The 22,256-nt window shown below is 35.2% G+C and overlaps 1 protein-coding gene across 1 annotated transcript in view; it reads left to right on the top strand.

Moving 5' to 3' along the window:
- Positions 1 to 22,149, top strand: part of LOC143257698 (pyrokinin-1 receptor-like) — an 87,898-nt gene extending 65,749 nt beyond the window's left edge. Inside the window, exon 2 of the mRNA XM_076516765.1 lies at positions 21,619 to 22,149. Coding sequence (XP_076372880.1) covers positions 21,619 to 21,701 — 83 coding nt within the window. The 3' untranslated portion in view covers positions 21,702 to 22,149. The remainder of the gene's footprint in view (positions 1 to 21,618) is intronic.
- The last annotated feature ends 107 nt before the right edge of the window (positions 22,150 to 22,256 follow it).

A 22,256-nucleotide genomic window follows, 5' to 3' on the forward strand; every position in this document is an offset into this window, starting at 1 on the left:
TTGGTATTATAACAGAGAACATTGTACGTATTTAGTGTTTTGGTATTATAACAGAGAACATTGTACGTATTTAGTGTTTTGGTATTATAACAGAGAACATTGTACGTATTTAGTGTTTTGGTATTATAACAGAGAACATTGTACGTATTTAGTGTTTTGGTATTATAACAGAGAACATTGTACGTATTTAGTGTTTTGGTATTATAACAGAGAACATTGTACGTATTTAGTGTTTTGGTATTATAACAGAGAACATTGTACGTATTTAGTGTTTTGGTATTATAACAGAGAACATTGTACGTATTTAGTGTTTTGGTATTATAACAGAGAACATTGTACGTATTTAGTGTTTTGGTATTATAACAGAGAACATTGTACGTATTTAGTGTTTTGGTATTATAACAGAGAACATTGTACGTATTTAGTGTTTTGGTATTATAACAGAGAACATTGTACGTATTTAGTGTTTTGGTATTATAACAGAGAACATTGTACGTATTTAGTGTTTTGGTATTATAACAGAGAACATTGTACGTATTTAGTGTTTTGGTATTATAACAGAGAACATTGTACGTATTTAGTGTTTTGGTATTATAACAGAGAACATTGTACGTATTTAGTGTTTTGGTATTATAACAGAGAACATTGTACGTATTTAGTGTTTTGGTATTATAACAGAGAACATTGTACGTATTTAGTGTTTTGGTATTATAACAGAGGAACAATGTAGGTATTTAGTGTTTTGGTATTATAACAGAGAACATTGTACGTATTTAGTGTTTGAATTATTATAACAGAGACGATTGTACATATTTAGTGTTTTGGTATTATAACAGAGAACATTGTAGGTATTTAGTGTTTTGGTATTATAACATTAGAACATTGTACGTATTTAGTGTTTTTTAAGGTATTATAACAGAGAAGGGTAATGTAGGTATTTAGTGTTTTGGTATTATAACAGAAGGTAATGTGTAGGTATTTAGTGTTTTGGTATTATAACAGAGAACAAATGTAGATTATTTAGTGTTTTGAGGTATTATAACAGAGAGAACACATGTACAGTATTTAGTGTTTTGGTATTATAACAGAGAACATTGTACGTATTTAGTGTTTTGGTATTATAACAGAGAACAATGTACGGTATTTAGTGTTTTGGTATTATAACAGAGAACAGGTAACATTGTAATAACATTTAGTGTTTTGGTATTATAACAGAGAGGGAACATTGTACGTATTTAGTGTTTTTGGGTATTATAACAGAGGAACATTTTGTAGGTATTTAGTGTTTTGAGTGGTATTATAACAGAGAACATTGTACCACGTATTTAGTGTTTTGGTATTATAACAGAGAACATTGTACGTATTTAGTGTTTTGGTATTATAACAGAGAACATTGTACGTATTTAGTGTTTTGGTATTATAACAGAGAACATTGTACGTATTTAGTGTTTTAGAGTATTATAACAGAGAGAACATTGTACGTATTTAGTGTTTTGAAGGTATTATAACAGAGAACATTGTACGTATTTAGTGTTTTGGTATTATAACAGAGAACATTGTACGTATTTAGTGTTTTGGTATTATAACAGAGAACATTGTACGTATTTAGTGTTTTGGTATTATAACAGAGAACATTGTACGTATTTAGTGTTTTGGTATTATAACAGAGAACATTGTACGTATTTAGTGTTTTGGTATTATAACAGAGAACATTGTACGTATTTAGTGTTTTGGTATTATAACAGAGAACATTGTACGTATTTAGTGTTTTGGTATTATAACAGAGAACATTGTACGTATTTAGTGTTTTGGTATTATAACAGAGAACATTGTACGTATTTAGTGTTTTGGTATTATAACAGAGAACATTGTACGTATTTAGTGTTTTGGTATTATAACTTCCAAACGGTAAATGTTACGTGCTCATTTTTCATACACACGCTTCACGCGCATAATCATAATTAATATTTTAGGCATAGTATACTATATATCCAAATATCCATGGTTCGAATATCGCACACTAAGACCGGGGATGCTTTATTGGAATGACGGTCACATTTTACTATTCGATATTGTAACTCGATATTGAGAGAATGTTGACCAGCTAACTGGCTTTGCTTTGGTGTATCAGTTCAAAATTAGAGATGGCAGCGAAAATAGTTCTGATGTGACCATAATCAAACCTTCGTATTTGTTTTTATATTGGTAAGATAAGATAAGATAACCAAAATTATTAACAAGGTCGGACCGTCGTAACTCGAAGATGTTTATCTGACGGCTCTGATTTCATATATATATAAATATATATCGTGGCGCTTGGTTTGTTGTTTTTATACGTATGTTGAACAAATCGTTTTTGTGCGGCAATATATCAAATTCCTAATTCATTTCTGATAGACGTCCTATAAGGAAATAAAAGATAAGATAAACACTAAGAAAATGAAACTTCTAAACGTTAGGAAGGTTTCCTGAAAGCCGACCAATAAATACGACGATGGTTTTTCTTAAATAAAACAAAACCAAACTTAATATTTCATTATTTTTATATTATTTCAAAGTGCAGTATATTCAAATGTGTTTCGTTTCCCAACGTTAGGGGTAACGTTCAATATATAACTTAATATTTTGTTTTAGGCATCAAGTAGTTAGTGTTAGCTCGACGCTTTAGATTTGATTTCAAATGGTTATAATAGTATTTTATATGACCTGGAAAGGGTTAGATTTAAGTTATCTTGTATCTTTGTGGTTTCATTCCTTTCTACTGAGTTTTAATTTTTAACTAACTCATGACACTAAGTTTGAGTCAGTTTTCGTACACTTTAAAAACAGTTTAATTCGACAGCAGACTGACATAATATTTCCATAGATACGTGTCTTTTTCAGTCACATATTCAACTACTTCTGATAGTAGACATCAGTAACGACCAGTAAACACCCAAATAACTTTTAGTAGATTGCTTGTTCGCCGATAAACCTTATAAACTTGTACACGATGAAGACTTTTACATTCGTGACAAACGCTAGAACAACATTTAACCATCAAATATTGTCACAGAAATAGACGTGACATTTGGTTTCATATTTATCATATCACACATGTTAAGCTATCTGTTATGAAAGTTTTCAGACATACACCTGAATGTTTAATTTATCGTATTATCTGTAAGTGTTGCTACATAATCTACGTAGGAGAAACAATCCATATCGTGAGTTATGAGAGACAGCGTACACGCACATAAAAATGTAGTGTGATTTTGTTTATGACAACTTCAAATATAATGATTTATTATTAATTTGTCTCTAGAGTCTATTCCTCCCTCTTATGGACCCGTACACACTGTCACCGTACACCCAATCACCACTTAGATAGGTCTAATCATTACACACCTATAATGCCGCAAGCACCAAATGGGCGACATGCTTGGATATTTATCTCCTGGGAACCCTTAACAGATCAACTGTACTACACTCCCTGGACACACCTGACAGGTCACATTTAGTTGTACTATATTCCCTGTACACGCCTGACAGGTCACATTTAGCTGTACTACACTCCCTGGACACACCTGACAGGTCACATTTAGCTGTACTACACTCCCTGGACACACCTGACAGGTCACATTTAGTTGTACTACACTCCCTCGACATACCTAACAGGTCACATTTAGCTGTACTACACTCCCTCGACACACCTGACAGGTCACATTTAGCTGTACTACACCCCTGGACACACCTGACAGGTCACATTTAGCTGTACTACACTCCCTCGACACACCTGACAGGTCACATTTAGCTGTACTACACTCCCTCGACATACCTAACAGGTCACATTTAGCTGTACTATATTCCCTGTACACGCCTGACAGGTCACATTTAGCTGTACTACACTCCCTGGACACACCTGACAGGTCACATTTAGCTGTACTACACTCCCTGGACACACCTGACAGGTCACATTTAGTTGTACTACACTCCCTCGACATACCTAACAGGTCACATTTAGCTGTACTACACTCCCTCGACACACCTGACAGGTCACATTTAGCTGTACTACACCCCTGGACACATCTGACAGGTCACATTTAGCTGTACTACACTCCCTCGACACACCTGACAGGTCACATTTAGCTGTACTACACTCCCTCGACATACCTAACAGGTCACATTTAGCTGTACTACATTCCCTGTACACACCTGACAGGTTATATTTAGCTGTACTATACCCCTTGGACAAACCTAACAGGTCACATTTAGCTGTACTATCTCTGAACACACCCAACAGGTCACATTTAGCTGTACTATCTCTGAACACTCCTAACAGGTCACATTTAGCTGTACTACCCCTGAACACATCTAACAGGTCACATTTAGCTGTACTATCACTGAACACACCCAACAGGTCACATTTAGCTGTACTACCTGTGGACGCACCCAACAGGTCAAATTTAGCTGTACTATTTCTGAACACTCCTAACAGGTCACATTTAGCTGTACTATCTCTGGACGCACCTAACAGGTCACATTTAGCTGTACTACCTCTGAACACACCCAACAGGTCACATTTAGCTGTACTATCTCAGAACAAACCCAACAGGTCACATTTAGCTGTACTATATCTGAACACACCTAACAGGTCTCATTTAGCTGTACTATCTCTGTACACACCCAACAGGTCACATTTAGCTGTACTATCTCTGAACACATCTAACAGGTCACATTTAGCTGTACTGTCTCTGAACACACCTACCAGGTCACATTTAGCTGTACTACCTCTGAACACATCTAACAGGTCACATTTAGCTGTACTACCTCTGAACACACCTACCAGGTCACATTCAGCTGCACTACCTCTGAACACATCTAACAGGTCACACATTTAGCTGTATTATCTCTGAACACACCAAACAGGTCACATTTAGCTGTACTATCCTTGTACATACCTAACAAGTCACATTTAGCTGTACTACCTCTGAACACATCTAACAGGTCACATTTAGCTGTACTATCCTTGTACATACCTAACAGGTCAAATTTAGCTGTATTATCTCTGAACACACCCAACAGGTCACATTTGGCTGTACTATCTCTGAACACATCTAACAGGTCACATTTAGCTGTACTGTCTCTGAACACACCTACCAGGTCACATTTAGCTGTACTACCTCTGAACACATCTAACAGGTCACATTTAGCTGTACTACCTCTGAACACACCTACCAGGTCACATTCAGCTGCACTACCTCTGAACACATCTAACAGGTCACACATTTAGCTGTATTATCTCTGAACACACCAAACAGGTCACATTTAGCTGTACTATCCTTGTACATACCTAACAAGTCACATTTAGCTGTACTACCTCTGAACACATCTAACAGGTCACATTTAGCTGTACTATCCTTGTACATACCTAACAGGTCAAATTTAGCTGTACTATCCTTGTACATACCTAACAGGTCAAATTTAGCTGTACTATCTCTGAACACACCCAACAGGTCACATTTGGCTGTACTATCTCTGAACACACCCAACAGGTCACATTTAGCTGTATTATCTCTGAACACACCCAACAGGTCACATTTAGCTGTACTATCTCTGAACACATCTAACAGGTGACACATTTAGCTGTACTATCTCTGAACACATCTATCAGGTCACATTTAGCTGTACCCTACTTATGTACTATACAGTATTTTCTCTAACAGTTCACTGGTATGTTATTCTTTTCAATTATAACGTTTTTTCCTCCCTGGCGTACTCTTACGTCACTCACAGTTTACATTCAGCAATCAAAATTTTTCTTCAGTCACACCTACGAAATATAAATATACTTTAGGATGGATGTCAGTCACATTCTATGGTAAGGCTATACGGTTTTGTTTGTTGGTAAGGCTATACGGTTTTGTTTGTTGGTAAGGCTATACGGTTTTGTTTGTTGTTTCTTAGTGTAGTTTTACTATTCACAAACATAAATAGTATTCTAACTAACAGATTAAATTAAATTTCCATCCTCGACCAATCGCTTTCATTCTGCACACCTTAGTTATCTTCCATAATTGAACAGGTCACCCATAGATGGCAGTGTTTAACAAAATTATTATGATGCTGTTCTGTTCGCGCCAACCTACAACAGGATATCCGCGTTCTGTCCATTCCATTGCATAGAATTCCTGACTTTAGCGGTGTATGTCCAGCATCTTACCGCTGACCCAGAATTTTATTAATTTCATACGTTTTCTCTAAGATTATTTTTGTGTAAATATTTCCACGAAGTCACAGTAAAGTGGGTTTATTTGATCGATCTACTGAAGGTAAACACGAAGTCACAATAAAGTGGGTTTGTTTGATAGTTCTACTGAAGGTAAACACGAAGTCACAGTAAAGTGGGTTTGTTTGATAGTTCTACTGAAGGTAAACACGAAGTCACAGTAAAGTGGGTTTGTTTGATCGATCTACTGAAGATAAACACGAAGTCACAGTAAAGTGGGTTTGTTTGATAGTTCTACTGAAGGTAAACACGAAGTCACAGTAAAGTGGGTTTGTTTGATAGTTCTACTGAAGGTAAACACGAAGTCACAGTAAAGTGGGTTTGTTTGATAGTTCTACTGAAGGTAAACACGAAGTCACAGTAAAGTGGGTTTGTTTGATAGTTCTACTGAAGGTAAACACGAAGTCACAGTAAAGTGGGTTTGTTTGATAGTTCTACTGAAGGTTAACACGAAGTCACAGAAAAGTGGGTTTGTTTGATAGTTCTACTGAAGGTAAACACGAAGTCACAGTAAAGTGGGTTTGTTTGATAGTTCTACTGAAGGTAAACACGAAGTCACAGTAAAGTGGGTTTGTTTGATAGTTCTACTGAAGGTAAACACGAAGTCACAGTAAAGTGGGTTTGTTTGATAGTTCTACTGAAGGTTATCACGAAGTCACAGTAAAGTAGGTTTGTTTGATAGTTCTACTGAAGGTTATCACGATGTCACAGTAAAGTGGGTTTGTTTGATATTTCTACTGAAGGTAAACACGAAGTCACAGTAAAGTGGGTTTGTTTGATCGATCTACTGAAGGTAAACACGAAGTCACAGTAAAGTGGGTTTGTTTGATAGTTCTACTGAAGGTAAACACGAAGTCACAGTAAAGTGGCTTTGTTTGATCGTTCTACTGAAGGTAAACACGAAGTCACAGTAAAGTGGGTTTGTTTGATAGTTCTACTGAAGGTTATCACGATGTCACAGTAAAGTGGGTTTGTTTGATAGTTCTACTGAAGGTAAACACGAAGTCACAGTAAAGTGGGTTTGTTTGATAGTTCTACTGAAAGTAAACACGAAGTCACAGTAAAGTGGGTTTGTTTGATAGTTCTACTGAAGGTAAACACGAAGTCACAGTAAAGTGGGTTTGTTTGATAGTTCTACTGAAGGTAAACACGAAGTCACAGTAAAGTGGGTTTGTTTGATAGTTCTACTGAAGGTTATCACGATGTCACAGTAAAGTGGGTTTGTTTGATAGTTCTACTGAAGGTAAACACGAAGTCACAGTAAAGTGGGTTTGTTTGATAGTTCTACTGAAAGTAAACACGAAGTCACAGTAAAGTGGGTTTGTTTGATAGTTTTACTGAAGGTAAACACGAAGTCACAGTAAAGTGGGTTTGTTTGATAGTTCTACTGAAGGTAAACACGAAGTCACAGTAAAGTGGGTTTGTTTGATAGTTCTACTGAAGGTAAAGACGAAGTCACAGTAAAGTGAGTTTGTTTGATAGTTCTACTGAAGGTAAACACGAAGTCACAGTAAAGTGGGTTTGTTTGATAGTTCTACTGAAGGTAAACACGAAGTCACAGTAAAGTGGGTTTGTTTGATAGTTCTACTGAAGGTAAACACGAAGTCACAGTAAAGTGGGTTTGTTTGATCGTTCTACTGAAGGTAAACACGAAGTCACAGTAAAGTGGGTTTGTTTGATCGATCTACTGAAGGAAAACACGAAGTCAAAGTAAAGTGGGTTTGTTTGATTGTTCTACTGAAGGTAAACACGAAGTCACAGTAAAGTGGGTTTGTTTGATAGTTCTACTGAAGGTAAACACGAAGTCACAGTAAAGTGGGTTTGTTTAATAGTTCTACTGAAGGTAAAGACTATGTCACAGTAAAGTGGGTTTGTTTGATAGTTCTACTGAAGGTAAAGACGAAGTCACAGTAAAGTGGGTTTGTTTGATCGTTCTACAGAAGGTAAACACGAAGTCACAGTAAAGTGGGTTTGTTTGATCGATCTACTGAAGGAAAACACGAAGTCAAAGTAAAGTGGGTTTGTTTGATTGTTCTACTGAAGGTAAACACGAAGTCACAGTAAAGTGGGTTTGTTTGATAGTTCTACTGAAGGTAAACACAAAGTCACAGTAAAGTGGGTTTGTTTGATCGTTCTACTGAAGGTAAACACGAAGTCACAGTAAAGTGGGTTTGTTTGATCGATCTACTGAAGGAAAACACGAAGTCAAAGTAAAGTGGGTTTGTTTGATTGTTCTACTGAAGGTAAACAGGAAGTCATAGTAAAGTGGGTTTGTTTGATAGTTCTACTGAAGGTAAACACGAAGTCACAGTAAAGTGGGTTTGTTTAATAGTTCTACTGAAGGTAAAGACGATGTCACAGTAAAGTGGGTTTGTTTGATAGTTCTACTGAAGGTAAACACGAAGTCACAGTAAAGTGGGTTTGTTTAATAGTTCTACTGAAGGTTATCACGAAGTCACAGTAAAGTGGGTTTGTTTGATCGTTCTACAGAAGGTAAACACTAAGTCACAGTAAAGTGGGTTTGTTTGATAGTTCTACTGAAGGTAAACACGAAGTCACAGTAAAGTGGGTTTGTTTGATAGTTCTACTGAAGGTAAACACGAAGTCACAGTAAAGTGGGTTTGTTTGATAGTTCTACTGAAGGTAAACACGAAGTCACAGTAAAGTGGGTTTGTTTGATAGTTCTACTGAAGGTAAACACGAAGTCACAGTAAAGTGGGTTTGTTTGATAGTTCTACTGAAGGTAAACACGAAGTCACAGTAAAGTGGGTTTGTTTGATAGTTCTACTGAAGGTAAACACGAAGTCACAGTAAAGTGGGTTTGTTTGATAGTTCTACTGAAGGTAAACACGAAGTCACAGTAAAGTGGGTTTGTTTGATAGTTCTACTGAAGGTAAACACGAAGTCACAGTAAAGTGGGTTTGTTTGATAGTTCTACTGAAGGTAAACACGAAGTCACAGTAAAGTGGGTTTGTTTGATAGTTCTACTGAAGGTAAACACGAAGTCACAGTAAAGTGGGTTTGTTTGATAGTTCTACTGAAGGTAAAGACGAAGTCACAGTAAAGTGGGTTTGTTTGATAGTTCTACTGAAGGTAAACACGAAGTCACAGTAAAGTGGGTTTGTTTGATAGTTCTACTGAAGGTAAACACGAAGTCACAGTAAAGTGGGTTTGTTTGATAGTTCTACTGAAGGTAAACACGAAGTCACAGTAAAGTGGGTTTGTTTGATAGTTCTACTGAAGGTAAACACGAAGTCACAGTAAAGTGGGTTTGTTTGATAGTTCTACTGAAGGTAAACACGAAGTCACAGTAAAGTGGGTTTGTTTGATAGTTCTACTGAAGGTAAACACGAAGTCACAGTAAAGTGGGTTTGTTTGATAGTTCTACTGAAGGTAAACACGAAGTCACAGTAAAGTGGGTTTGTTTGATAGTTCTACTGAAGGTAAACACGAAGTCACAGTAAAGTGGGTTTGTTTGATAGTTCTACTGAAGGTAAACACGAAGTCACAGTAAAGTGGGTTTGTTTGATAGTTCTACTGAAGGTTAACACGAAGTCACAGAAAGTGGGTTTGTTTGATAGTTCTACTGAAGGTAAACACGAAGTCACAGTAAAGTGGGTTTGTTTGATAGTTCTACTGAAGGTAAACACGAAGTCACAGTAAAGTGGGTTTGTTTGATAGTTCTACTGAAGGTAAACACGAAGTCACAGTAAAGTGGGTTTGTTTGATAGTTCTACTGAAGGTAAACACGAAGTCACAGTAAAGTGGGTTTGTTTGATAGTTCTACTGAAGGTAAACACGAAGTCACAGTAAAGTGGGTTTGTTTGATAGTTCTACTGAAGGTAAACACGAAGTCACAGTAAAGTGGGTTTGTTTGATAGTTCTACTGAAGGTAAACACGAAGTCACAGTAAAGTGGGTTTGTTTGATAGTTCTACTGAAGGTAAACACGAAGTCACAGTAAAGTGGGTTTGTTTGATAGTTCTACTGAAGGTAAACACGAAGTCACAGTAAAGTGGGTTTGTTTGATAGTTCTACTGAAGGTTAAACACGAAGTCACAGTAAAGTGGGTTTGTTTGATAGTTCTACTGAAGGTAAACACGAAGTCACAGTAAAGTGGGTTTGTTTGATAGTTCTACTGAAGGTAAACACGAAGTCACAGTAAAGTGGGTTTGTTTGATAGTTCTACTGAAGGTAAACACGAAGTCACAGTAAAGTGGGTTTGTTTGATAGTTCTACTGAAGGTAAACACGAAGTCACAGTAAAGTGGGTTTGTTTGATAGTTCTACTGAAGGTAAACACGAAGTCACAGTAAAGTGGGTTTGTTTGATAGTTCTACTGAAGGTAAACACGAAGTCACAGTAAAGTGGGTTTGTTTGATAGTTCTACTGAAGGTAAACACGAAGTCACAGTAAAGTGGGTTTGTTTGATAGTTCTACTGAAGGTAAACACGAAGTCACAGTAAAGTGGGTTTGTTTGATAGTTCTACTGAAGGTAAACACGAAGTCACAGTAAAGTGGGTTTGTTTGATAGTTCTACTGAAGGTAAACACGAAGTCACAGTAAAGTGGGTTTGTTTGATAGTTCTACTGAAGGTAAACACGAAGTCACAGTAAAGTGGGTTTGTTTGATAGTTCTACTGAAGGTAAACACGAAGTCACAGTAAAGTGGGTTTGTTTGATAGTTCTACTGAAGGTAAACACGAAGTCACAGTAAAGTGGGTTTGTTTGATAGTTCTACTGAAGGTAAACACGAAGTCACAGTAAAGTGGGTTTGTTTGATAGTTCTACTGAAGGTAAACACGAAGTCACAGTAAAGTGGGTTTGTTTGATAGTTCTACTGAAGGTAAACACGAAGTCACAGTAAAGTGGGTTTGTTTGATAGTTCTACTGAAGGTAAACACGAAGTCAAAGTAAAGTGGGTTTGTTTGATTGTTCTACTGAAGGTAAACACGAAGTCACAGTAAAGTGGGTTTGTTTGATAGTTCTACTGAAGGTAAAGACGAAGTCACAGTAAAGTGGGTTTGTTTGATAGTTCTACTGAAGGTAAACACGAAGTCACAGTAAAGTGGGTTTGTTTGATAGTTCTACTGAAGGTAAACACGAAGTCACAGTAAAGTGGGTTTGTTTGATAGTTCTACTGAAGGTAAACACGAAGTCACAGTAAAGTGGGTTTGTTTGATCGTTCTACTGAAGGTAAACACGAAGTCAAAGTAAAGTGGGTTTGTTTGATTGTTCTACTGAAGGTAAACAGGAAGTCACAGTAAAGTGGGTTTGTTTGATAGTTCTACTGAAGGTAAACACGAAGTCACAGTAAAGTGGGTTTGTTTGATAGTTCTACTGAAGGTAAACACGAAGTCACAGTAAAGTGGGTTTGTTTGATAGTTCTACTGAAGGTAAACACGAAGTCACAGTAAAGTGGGTTTGTTTGATAGTTCTACTGAAGGTTATCACGAAGTCACAGTAAAGTGGGTTTGTTTGATCGTTCTACTGAAGGTAAACACGAAGTCACAGTAAAGTGGGTTTGTTTGATAGTTCTACTGAAGGTAAACACGAAGTCACAGTAAAGTGGGTTTGTTTGATAGTTCTACTGAAGGTAAACACGAAGTCACAGTAAAGTGGGTTTGTTTGATAGTTCTACTGAAGGTAAACACGAAGTCACAGTAAAGTGGGTTTGTTTGATAGTTCTACTGAAGGTAAACACGAAGTCACAGTAAAGTGGGTTTGTTTGATAGTTCTACTGAAGGTAAACACGAAGTCACAGTAAAGTGGGTTTGTTTGATAGTTCTACTGAAGGTAAACACGAAGTCACAGTAAAGTGGGTTTGTTTGATAGTTCTACTGAAGGTAAACACGAAGTCACAGTAAAGTGGGTTTGTTTGATAGTTCTACTGAAGGTAAACACGAAGTCACAGTAAAGTGGGTTTGTTTGATAGTTCTACTGAAGGTAAACACGAAGTCACAGTAAAGTGGGTTTGTTTGATAGTTCTACTGAAGGTAAACACGAAGTCACAGTAAAGTGGGTTTGTTTGATCGTTCTGCTGAAGGTAAACACGAAGTCACAGTAAAGTGGGTTTGTTTGAACGATCTACTGAAGGTAAACACGAAGTCACAGTAAAGTGGGTTTGTTTGATAGTTCTACTGAAGGTAAACACGAAGTCACAGTAAAGTGGGTTTGTTTGATAGTTCTACTGAAGGTAAAGACGATGTCACAGTAAAGTGGGTTTGTTTGATAGTTCTACTGAAGGTAAACACGAAGTCACAGTAAAGTGGGTTTGTTTGATAGTTCCACTGAAGGTAAATTTTGTATGTGAATAACAGATTATATTAATGATAAATATTTTAAAGTTATTTATTATTTTTAAAGTAATTGTATTTTGTCCGATTACGAAATGCATTTGATGACTTCTAACACATTGAAAAGTTTGACTGAACAATCGAACAAACTCAAACTCAAGTCTGGAGTAAATCCAGTTTTCCTCGAAGTTTTGAAATCTTTACATTACAAAGTTACACTGTTGTATGAGATTGATACCAATGTTTAACTGTTCTAAACTATCGATAACTTCAAGTCCAACAGAGTGGTACCAAAGTTTAACTGTTCTAAACTATCGATAACTTCAAGTCCAACAGATTGGTGCAATGTTTAACTGTTCTAAACTATCGATAACTTCAAGTCCAACAGACTGGTATCATAGTTTAACTCTTCTAAACTATCGATAACTTCAAGTCCAACAGATTGGTATCAAAGTTTAACTCTTCTAAACTATCGATAACTTCAAGTCCAACAGACTGGTATCAAAGTTTAACTCTTCTAAACTATCGATAACTTCAAGTCCAACAGATTGGTATCAAAGTTTAAGTGTTCTCAACTATCGATAACTTCAAGTCCAACAGATTGGTATCAAAGTTCAACTGTTCTAAACTATCGATAACTTCAAGTCCAACAGATTGGTATCAATGTTTAACTGTTCTAAACTATCGATAACTTCAAGTCTAACAGATTGGTATCAATGTTTAACTGTTCTAAACTATCGATAACTTCAAGTCCAACAGATTGGAATCAATGTTTAATTGTTCTAAACTATCGATAACTTCATGTCCAACAGATTGGTATCAATGTTTAACTGTTCTAATCTATCGATAACTTCAAGTCCAACAGATTGGTATCAAAGTTCAACTGTTCTAAACTATCGATAACTTCAAGTCCAACAGATTGGTATCAATGTTTAACTGTTCTAAACTATCGATAACTTCAAGTCTAACAGATTGGTATCAATGTTTAACTGTTCTAAACTATCGATAACTTCAAGTCCAACAGATTGGTATCAATGTTTAACTGTTCTAAACTATCGATAACTTCAAGTCCAACAGATTGGAATCAATGTTTAATTGTTCTAAACTATCGATAACTTCATGTCCAACAGATTGGTATCAATGTTTAACTGTTCTAATCTATCGATAACTTCAAGTCCAACAGATTGGTATCAAAGTTTAACTGTTCTAAACTATCGATAACTTCAAGTCCAACAGATTGGAATCAATGTTTAATTGTTCTAAACTATCGATAACTTCAAGTCCAACAGATTGGTATCAAAGTTTAAGTGTTCTCAACTATCGATAACTTCAAGTCCAACAGATTGGTATCAAAGTTTAACTGTTCTAAACTATCGATAACTTCAAGTCCAACAGATTGGTATCAATGTTTAAATGTTCTAAACTATCGATAACTTCAAGTCCAACAGATTGGTATCAATGTTTAACTGTTCTAAACTATCGATAACTTCAAGTCCAAAAGATTGGTATCAATGTTTAACTGTTCTAAACTATCGATAACTTCAAGTCCAACAGATTGGTATCAATGTTTAACTGTTCTAAACTATCGATACCTTTAAGTCCAACAGATTGGAATCAATGTTTAATTGTTCTAAACTATCGATAACTTCATGTCCAACAGATTGGTATCAATGTTTAACTGTTCTAAACTATCGATAACTTCAAGTCCAACAGATTGGTATCAAAGTTTAACTGTTCTAAACTATCGATAACTTCAAGTCCAACAGATTGGAATCAATGTTTAATTGTTCTAAACTATCGATAACTTCAAGTCCAACAGATTGGTATCAAAGTTTAAGTGTTCTCAACTATCGATAACTTCAAGTCCAACAGATTGGTATCAAAGTTTAACTGTTCTAAACTATCGATAACTTCAAGTCCAACAGATTGGAATCAATGTTTAATTGTTCTAAACTATCGATAACTTCATGTCCAACAGATTGGTATCAATGTTTAACTGTTCTAAACTATAGATAACTTCAAGTCCAACAGATTGGTATCAATGTTTATCTGTTCTAAGCTATCGATAACTTCAAGTTCAATAGATTGGTATCAATGTTTAATTGTTCTAAACTATCGATAGCTTCAAGTCCAACAGATTGGTATCGATGTTTAACTGGTCTAAACTATTGATAACTTCAAGTCCAACAGATTGGTATCAAAGTTTAACTGTTCTAAACTATCGATAACTTCAAGTCCAACAGATTGGTATCAATGTTTAAATGTTCTAAACTATCGATAACTTCAAGTCCAACAGATTGGTATCAATGTTTAAATGTTCTAAACTATCGATAACTTCAAGTCCAACAGATTGGTATCAATGTTTAACTGTTCTAAACTATCGATAACTTCAAGTCCAACAGATTGGTATCAATGTTTAACTGTTCTAAACTATCGATAACTTCAAGTCCAACAGATTGGTATCAATGTTTAAATGTTCTAAACTATCGATAACTTCAAGTCCAACAGATTGGTATCAATGTTTAAATGTTCTAAACTATCGATAACTTCAAGTCCAACAGATTGGTATCAATGTTTAAATGTTCTAAACTATCGATAACTTCAAGTCCAACAGATTGGTATCAATGTTTAACTGTTCTAAACTATCGATAACTTCAAGTCCAACAGATTGGTATCAATGTTTAATTGTTCTAAACTATCGATAACTTCAAGTCCAACAGATTGGTATCAATGTTTAACTGTTTTAAACTATCGATAACTTCAAGTCCAACAGATTGGTATCAATGTTTAACTGTTCTAAACTATCGATAACTTCAAGTCCAACAGATTGGTATCAATGTTTAACTGTTCTAAACTATCGATAACTTCAAGTCCAACAGATTGGAATCAATGTTTAATTGTTCTAAACTATCGATAACTTCATGTCCAACAGATTGGTATCAATGTTTAACTGTTCTAAGCTATCGATAACTTCAAGTCCAATAGATTGGTATCAATGTTTAATTGTTCTAAACTATCGATAGCTTCAAGTCCAACAGATTGGTATCGATGTTTAACTGGTCTAAACTATTGATAACTTCGAGTACAATGATCACAAATATTGCTAATTTTCACATTAAACACTCTGCAACGTGTAACTTTCTATTCGATAATGTCTAACATTCGGCACATCGGGAAGTCAGCGGACATACAGCGTTAAAACTCTGGTTTTGATACCAGTAGTGGGCACAGTAGAGAATGCCCAATGTTTAACTTTGTGCGTGATTACAAATAAATAGTCTCGATGGTCAGCATTGGCTTCACTGATAGGTTTCATTGATTCAACATTGGCCTTACTAATGGGTTTCATTGGTTTAACATTGGCCTCACTAATATGTTCCATTGATTCAACATTGGCCTCACTAATATGTTCCATTGATCCAACTGACATTGGTCCCACTAATATGTTCCATTGATCCAACCTTGGCCTCGCTAATATGTTCTATTGATCCAACCAACATTGGGCTCACTAATATGTTCCATTGATACAACATTGGCCTCACTAATATGTTCCATTGATTCAACCTTGGCCTCACTAATATGTTCCATAGATAAAACATTGGCCTCACTAATATTTTCCATTGATTCAACATTGGCCTCACTTATGGGTTTAATTTCCACTTGTAATTGGCTTTATGTTCGGCTGGCATTACAGTGATATCTGTTTTTGTATGGCTGTTTTCTTGACGGACCATATACTTTGATAACAGTTTTCTTTGTGATATATCTTTAACCTAGCCACTGATATCTGTCTTTGTATGAATGTTTTCTTGACGGACCATATACTTTGATAACAGTTTTATTTGTGATATATCTTTAACCTAGCCACTGATATCTGTCTTTGTATGAATGTTTTCTTGACGGACCATATACTTTGATAACAGTTTTATTTGTGATATATCTTTAACCTAGCCACTGATATCTGTCTTTGTATGGATGTTTTCTTGACGGACCATATACCCTCATAACAGTTTTCTTTGTGATATATCTTTAACCTAGCCACTGATATCTGTTTTTGTATGGATGTTTTCTTGACGGACCATATACTTTGATAACAGTTTTCTTTGTGATATATCTTTAACCTAGCCACTGATATCTGTCTTTGTATGGATGTTTTCTTGACGGACCATATACTTTGATAACAGTTTTCTTTGTGATATATCTTTAACCTAGCCACTGATATCTGTCTTTGTATGGATGTTTTCTTGACGGACCATATACTTTGATAACAGTTTTCTTTGTGATATATCTTTAACCTAGCCACTGATATCTGTTTTTGTATGGATGTTTTCTTGACGGACCATATACCCTTATAACAGTTTTCTTTGTGATATATCTTTAACCTAGCCATTGATATCTTCATATAGAAAATTTAGTTCTTTAAGTTGAAACATTTGTTTCTGTAATGATAAAACCGCTTGGGGTCCACCAATACTGTACATAAAGGGTTGTTAGGAGAAAGAAAAATATTTCACTTATTATTTAACTGGTACCTTCTAGATGGTTCTTACCAACTTCGTAGTAAAACCGGTATAAATGTGGTTTAACTTTTATGGAAACGAAAGTTTGATCTTAAAAGTCATTGAATTCAAAGTTTATCAGCTAAGCTAACTAAGTAAACTATATTTCACCGAACTTGCATGCAAGACATCCATGTTCTTTTGGTTGGAGTTGTTGTGTATAGAAGTTACTGACGGGTCTCAAGAAACCACGATAATTATCTTGTTTAATGCACCAACAGCAATCAGAGTTGTAATTTACCAACAGCAATCAGAGTTGTAATTTCATCTTCTCACACAAACACTCGTGTCGCCATTACGTATTTTAATATCTTAATATACTGGATTTAACAGTTTCATTCCTAATTAAGCCTGATAATTTCTCTAAACTCCCCACGGCTGAGAGGGCGAACATGTTTGATATAGCAAAGATTCGAACCCGCGATCGTCGGATTAGGAGTTGAGTACCTTCTCTACTTGGCCATGGCCGGCCTGAACAATAAGTCCATGTAAGAACGTGATAGATTTGTCATTTCTGTAACGAATATAATTTTAAATGTCTAGATAGTAACTTTGTATAAATACCGTAGTTTATGTCTTCTAAGACGCACTTCTTTAAAATTACTTTGAAAAATCCCCATGAGTCTTCCAAGACAAAAGTTAAGGCAAGATGTTAGCTTAGGGTTTTTTCAAAACGGCCTCTCATACAGATTGTAATCTTATTACTTACTAATTACAAGTATTTTCAATAACATAAAACATTCAGTTTAACTAATATTGTCGATATACTGTGAATAATATGGTGTATTTAACTGTATTTACTCAGTAGGTTGACAAAAAGTCAAGATTACATCAAGGTGTTGGTTGCTGAGTCGAAATATTTTGTTCTTAGAATTGTCTTTCCAAAATTAGGGTGTGTCTTACAAGGCGTAAAATACCGTATATATTATAATTAACGTTTATAAATAGCCTTAAAACAGTTATCCACACTCTGAGCTGAAATACCATTTTCCCAATGTATTCTACGAATGGCTATTTTCTGTTTAGTATCTATGGAGACGGAAAGTTAGTTCTTGGTTGGACGTTATCTTCTGTGTATTCACAAGTAGTTTATCGATCTTCATACAGTTACGTCAGCAAAGGTTCATTATGAAGAATCGCTAAAGTAACTCTAGCTCTAACATGCCCTCTGACCTCCACGTAGGAGTACTGGATACCGTTAATCAACGTTGTAGTAATTCTATAACGTGGATCAAGGCTAGCTTGGCCAGATCACGTAGTATTCCTAAAATCTGCTTAGCCTGAAGCGAAGCAAACAAGATGGAATTTCGCCAAGTGATGATGCTTACGATAAGCAGCGCTTTGAAAGATTTAACTTTAATTGTAGCTTACTCGGAGTAACTTTATTAGGTTTAACATGTCCTTTAACAGTCCGCCTTCTTCCTTTCTATTTGTGTCCTACGTCTGACATGTTTTTAAACTTTCTCAGTATTTCATACACGTTGATATCCAAGTTTATATTCCTTGGTATTCAATACGTTATTGCTAAGTAAAAAGTAGAAACTCTGAGCCAGTTAACTTCGCTTGTTTTTGTCGGCAATTTTGATACCAGATATAAAAAAACGAGAAGAAGAAGTGAAGCGTAAGACGTTATCAATGTAAACAACGTGTCTTCTTAGTTTCTGAAATACTTGAGAATACGTTAAAGATTTAAAACCTGAACACATGTTACTCTACCAAAACTTCTAAAACATGTTACTCACCAATACTTCTGGAACATGTTACTCACCAAAACTTCTAGAACATGTTATTCACCAAAACTTCTAGAACATGTTACTCACCAATACTTCTAGAACATGTTACTCTACCAAAACTTCTAGAATATGTTACTCACCAATACTTCTGGAACATGTTACTCACCAAAACTTCTTGAACATGTTACTCTATCAAAACTTCTAGAACATGTTACTCACCAATACTTCTAGAACATGTTACTCACCAATACTTCTAGAACATCTTACTCTACCAAAACTTCTAGAATATGTTACTCACCAATACTTCTAGAACATCTTATTCTACCAAAACTTCTAGAATATGTTACTCACCAATACTTCTGGAACATGTTACTCACCAATACTTCTGGAACATGTTACTCACCAATACTTCTGGAACATGTTACTCTACCAATACTTCTAGAACATGTTACTCACCAATACTTCTGGAACATGTTACTCTATCAAAACTTATAGAACATATTTTTCACCAAAACGTCTAAAACATGTTACTCACCAATACTTCTGGAACATGTTACTCTACCAATACTTCTAGAACATGTTACTCACCAATACTTCTGGAACATGTTACTCTATCAAAACTTATAGAACATATTTCTCACCAAAACGTCTAGAACATGTTACTCTACCAAAACTTCTAGAACATATTACTCACCAAAACTTCTAGAACATATTACTCACCAAAACTTCTAGAACATGTTACTCACCAAACCTTCTAGAATATGATAGTCACCAATACTTATAGAACATGTTACTCACCAAACCTTCTAGAATATGGTAGTCACCAAAACTTATAGAACATGATCCTTACAAAAATTTCTAGAACGTGTTACTCACCAATACTTCTAGAACAGGTTATTCATCAATACTCCTAGAACATGTTACTCACCAAACCTTCGAGAAAATGTTAGTCACCAAAACTTCTAGAACATGTTAGTCACCAAAACTTCTTGAACATGTTCCTCACCAAAACTTCTTGAACATGTTAGTCACCAAAACTTCTTGAACATGTCCCTCACCAAAACATCTTGAACATGTTAGTCACCAAAACTTCTTGAACATGTTCCTCACCAAAACTTCTTGAACATATTAGTCACCAATACTTCTAGAACGTGTTCCTCACCAAAACATCTGGAACATGATCCTTACCAAAATTTCAAGAACATGGTACTCACCAATACTTATAGAACAGGTTACTAATCAATACTTCAACAACATGTTACTCACCAATACTTCAAGAACACGTTACTCACCAAACGTTGTAGAACATGTTACTATACCAAAAATTATAGAACATGTCCTCACCAAAACTTCTAGAACATATTACTCACCAAAGCTTCTAGAACATATTACTCACCAAAAATCTAGAACATGTTAGTATACCAAAACTTCTGGAATATGTTACTCTACCAAAACTTCTAGAACATGCTACTCACCAATACTTCAAGAACATGTTACTCACCAAACTTTCAAGAACATGTTACTCACCAAACTTTCTAGAACATGCTACTCACCAAAACTTCTAGAACATGTTACTCACCAAAACTTCTAGAACATGCTACTCACCAAAACTTCTAGAACATGTTACTCACCAAAACTTCTAGAACACGTTACTCACCAAAACTTCTAGAACACGTTACTGACCAAAACTTCTAGAATATGTTACTGACCAATACTTTAAGAACATGTTACTCACCAAAACTTCTAGAACACGTTACTCTACCAAAACTTCTAAAACATGTTACTGACCAATACTTTAAGAACATGCCACTCTACCAATACTTCAGTTTCTTTCATTGATGTTGAAAATAGAATAAGAGAACCATAAGTTTCTTTTAGTTAGTGATGTTGAAAACAGAATAGGAGAACCATAAGCTTCTTTTAGTGATGTTGAAAACAGAATAGGAGAACCTTACGTTTCTTTTAGTGATGTTGAAAACAGAATAGGAGAACCATAAGCTTCTTTTAGTGATGTTGAAAACAGAACAGGAGAACCATAAGTTTCCTATAACACTAAAAAATATAAAACAAGAAGAGCAACAGATTTAGGTTCCCTAGTGTAGAAAAAGAACACAAGATGCAAAAAACATACCACACATGACTTGTATACTTTGTGACATGTTATTCCACTGTATATATTGTAACAACTTACAATACCGAATTATAATACATTGTAGCGCCATCTACCGAGTGGCACTAGAAACGATAATCCATGAAATAATTGCACACTTTCAGTGTTCAGAATCCAGACAATCAGAAAAATAACTTTGTTTAACAACCGTTTTGTATCACAAAACTCGGGTTTAATGAAAAGTACCCTCCACACGAAAACAACACGAATATCACTGGAACATTTCGTGAGGGTTTGATTATATCTTTGTTGATGTAATTTGATAATATAGTACCAAAAATGGAGTTCTTAGAAACTGATAGTTTTCAATAAACACTATCACTTTTAATATGTAAAGATATTAGAATTTATATTAGCACAATTTAAACTCTTTTATTATGTAGTACTTCCATAGAAATCCTTTATTAGAAAACATTCAATTTTGTAAATTATTTTCAATGAAATTTGAATGCTAGGATTAGGAATTAGTAATAAAAACAGCTGCCCTATAGGCGACTGTTCTTTGTTGTTCATACAGTGAGGTGTTGAATTTTATTAATAGCAATCCGAACGAAAGCAACGTTTCTAAAACATCTAACATTTTTCTCTTCCTAAGCCTTTTTGTTTGGACCACAAGAACCCAACTCCAGCCTAGCTTACTTTATGTTACCAACGAACGAGATAACACAGAAAGAATAACCCATGCAAACTTCTAGACAATTGATACACTGCAAATGTTGGTTCTGAAAGAAAGAAAACAAGTTCGAAATATACATTATCACATTTATATTTTTCTAAAGGTTAATGACCAAGAAAAACATGTAACAAGAAATACCAGGATGGGGCTGATCTTCACTAGGTCAGACGGTCAGTAAACATAACGTTTCATTATTGTATACACAATTTTAAATGATAGTACATGAAGCAAACATCTGGGTTTTATATTTCGTGTAAGTAAAGTTATAACCCGTTATTGTTTAGTTTATTTCATTTATGATATCCATTAAATTAGTGCAACTGTGAAAGATATTTATCTTTATCATTTCGCATTTTATTATTATAAAGATTTAATAGCTTAAAATACGTATTTGTGGCCAAATTAACTTTCCTAAGCAGCTGAACCTCGTAAGATATTACTTGGATTATGGCCGATAATCCAACGTTATAATAATTATAACCGATTGTATTTTAAGACCGAATAATCTTTGGTAGACTGGAAAACTAAATCAGTTAGTGAGTCAGTTGTAGTTATGA

This window comes from Tachypleus tridentatus, chromosome 1, assembly GCF_004210375.1.
Source record: "Tachypleus tridentatus isolate NWPU-2018 chromosome 1, ASM421037v1, whole genome shotgun sequence".
NCBI classification, from domain to species: Eukaryota; Metazoa; Arthropoda; class Merostomata; order Xiphosura; family Limulidae; genus Tachypleus; species Tachypleus tridentatus.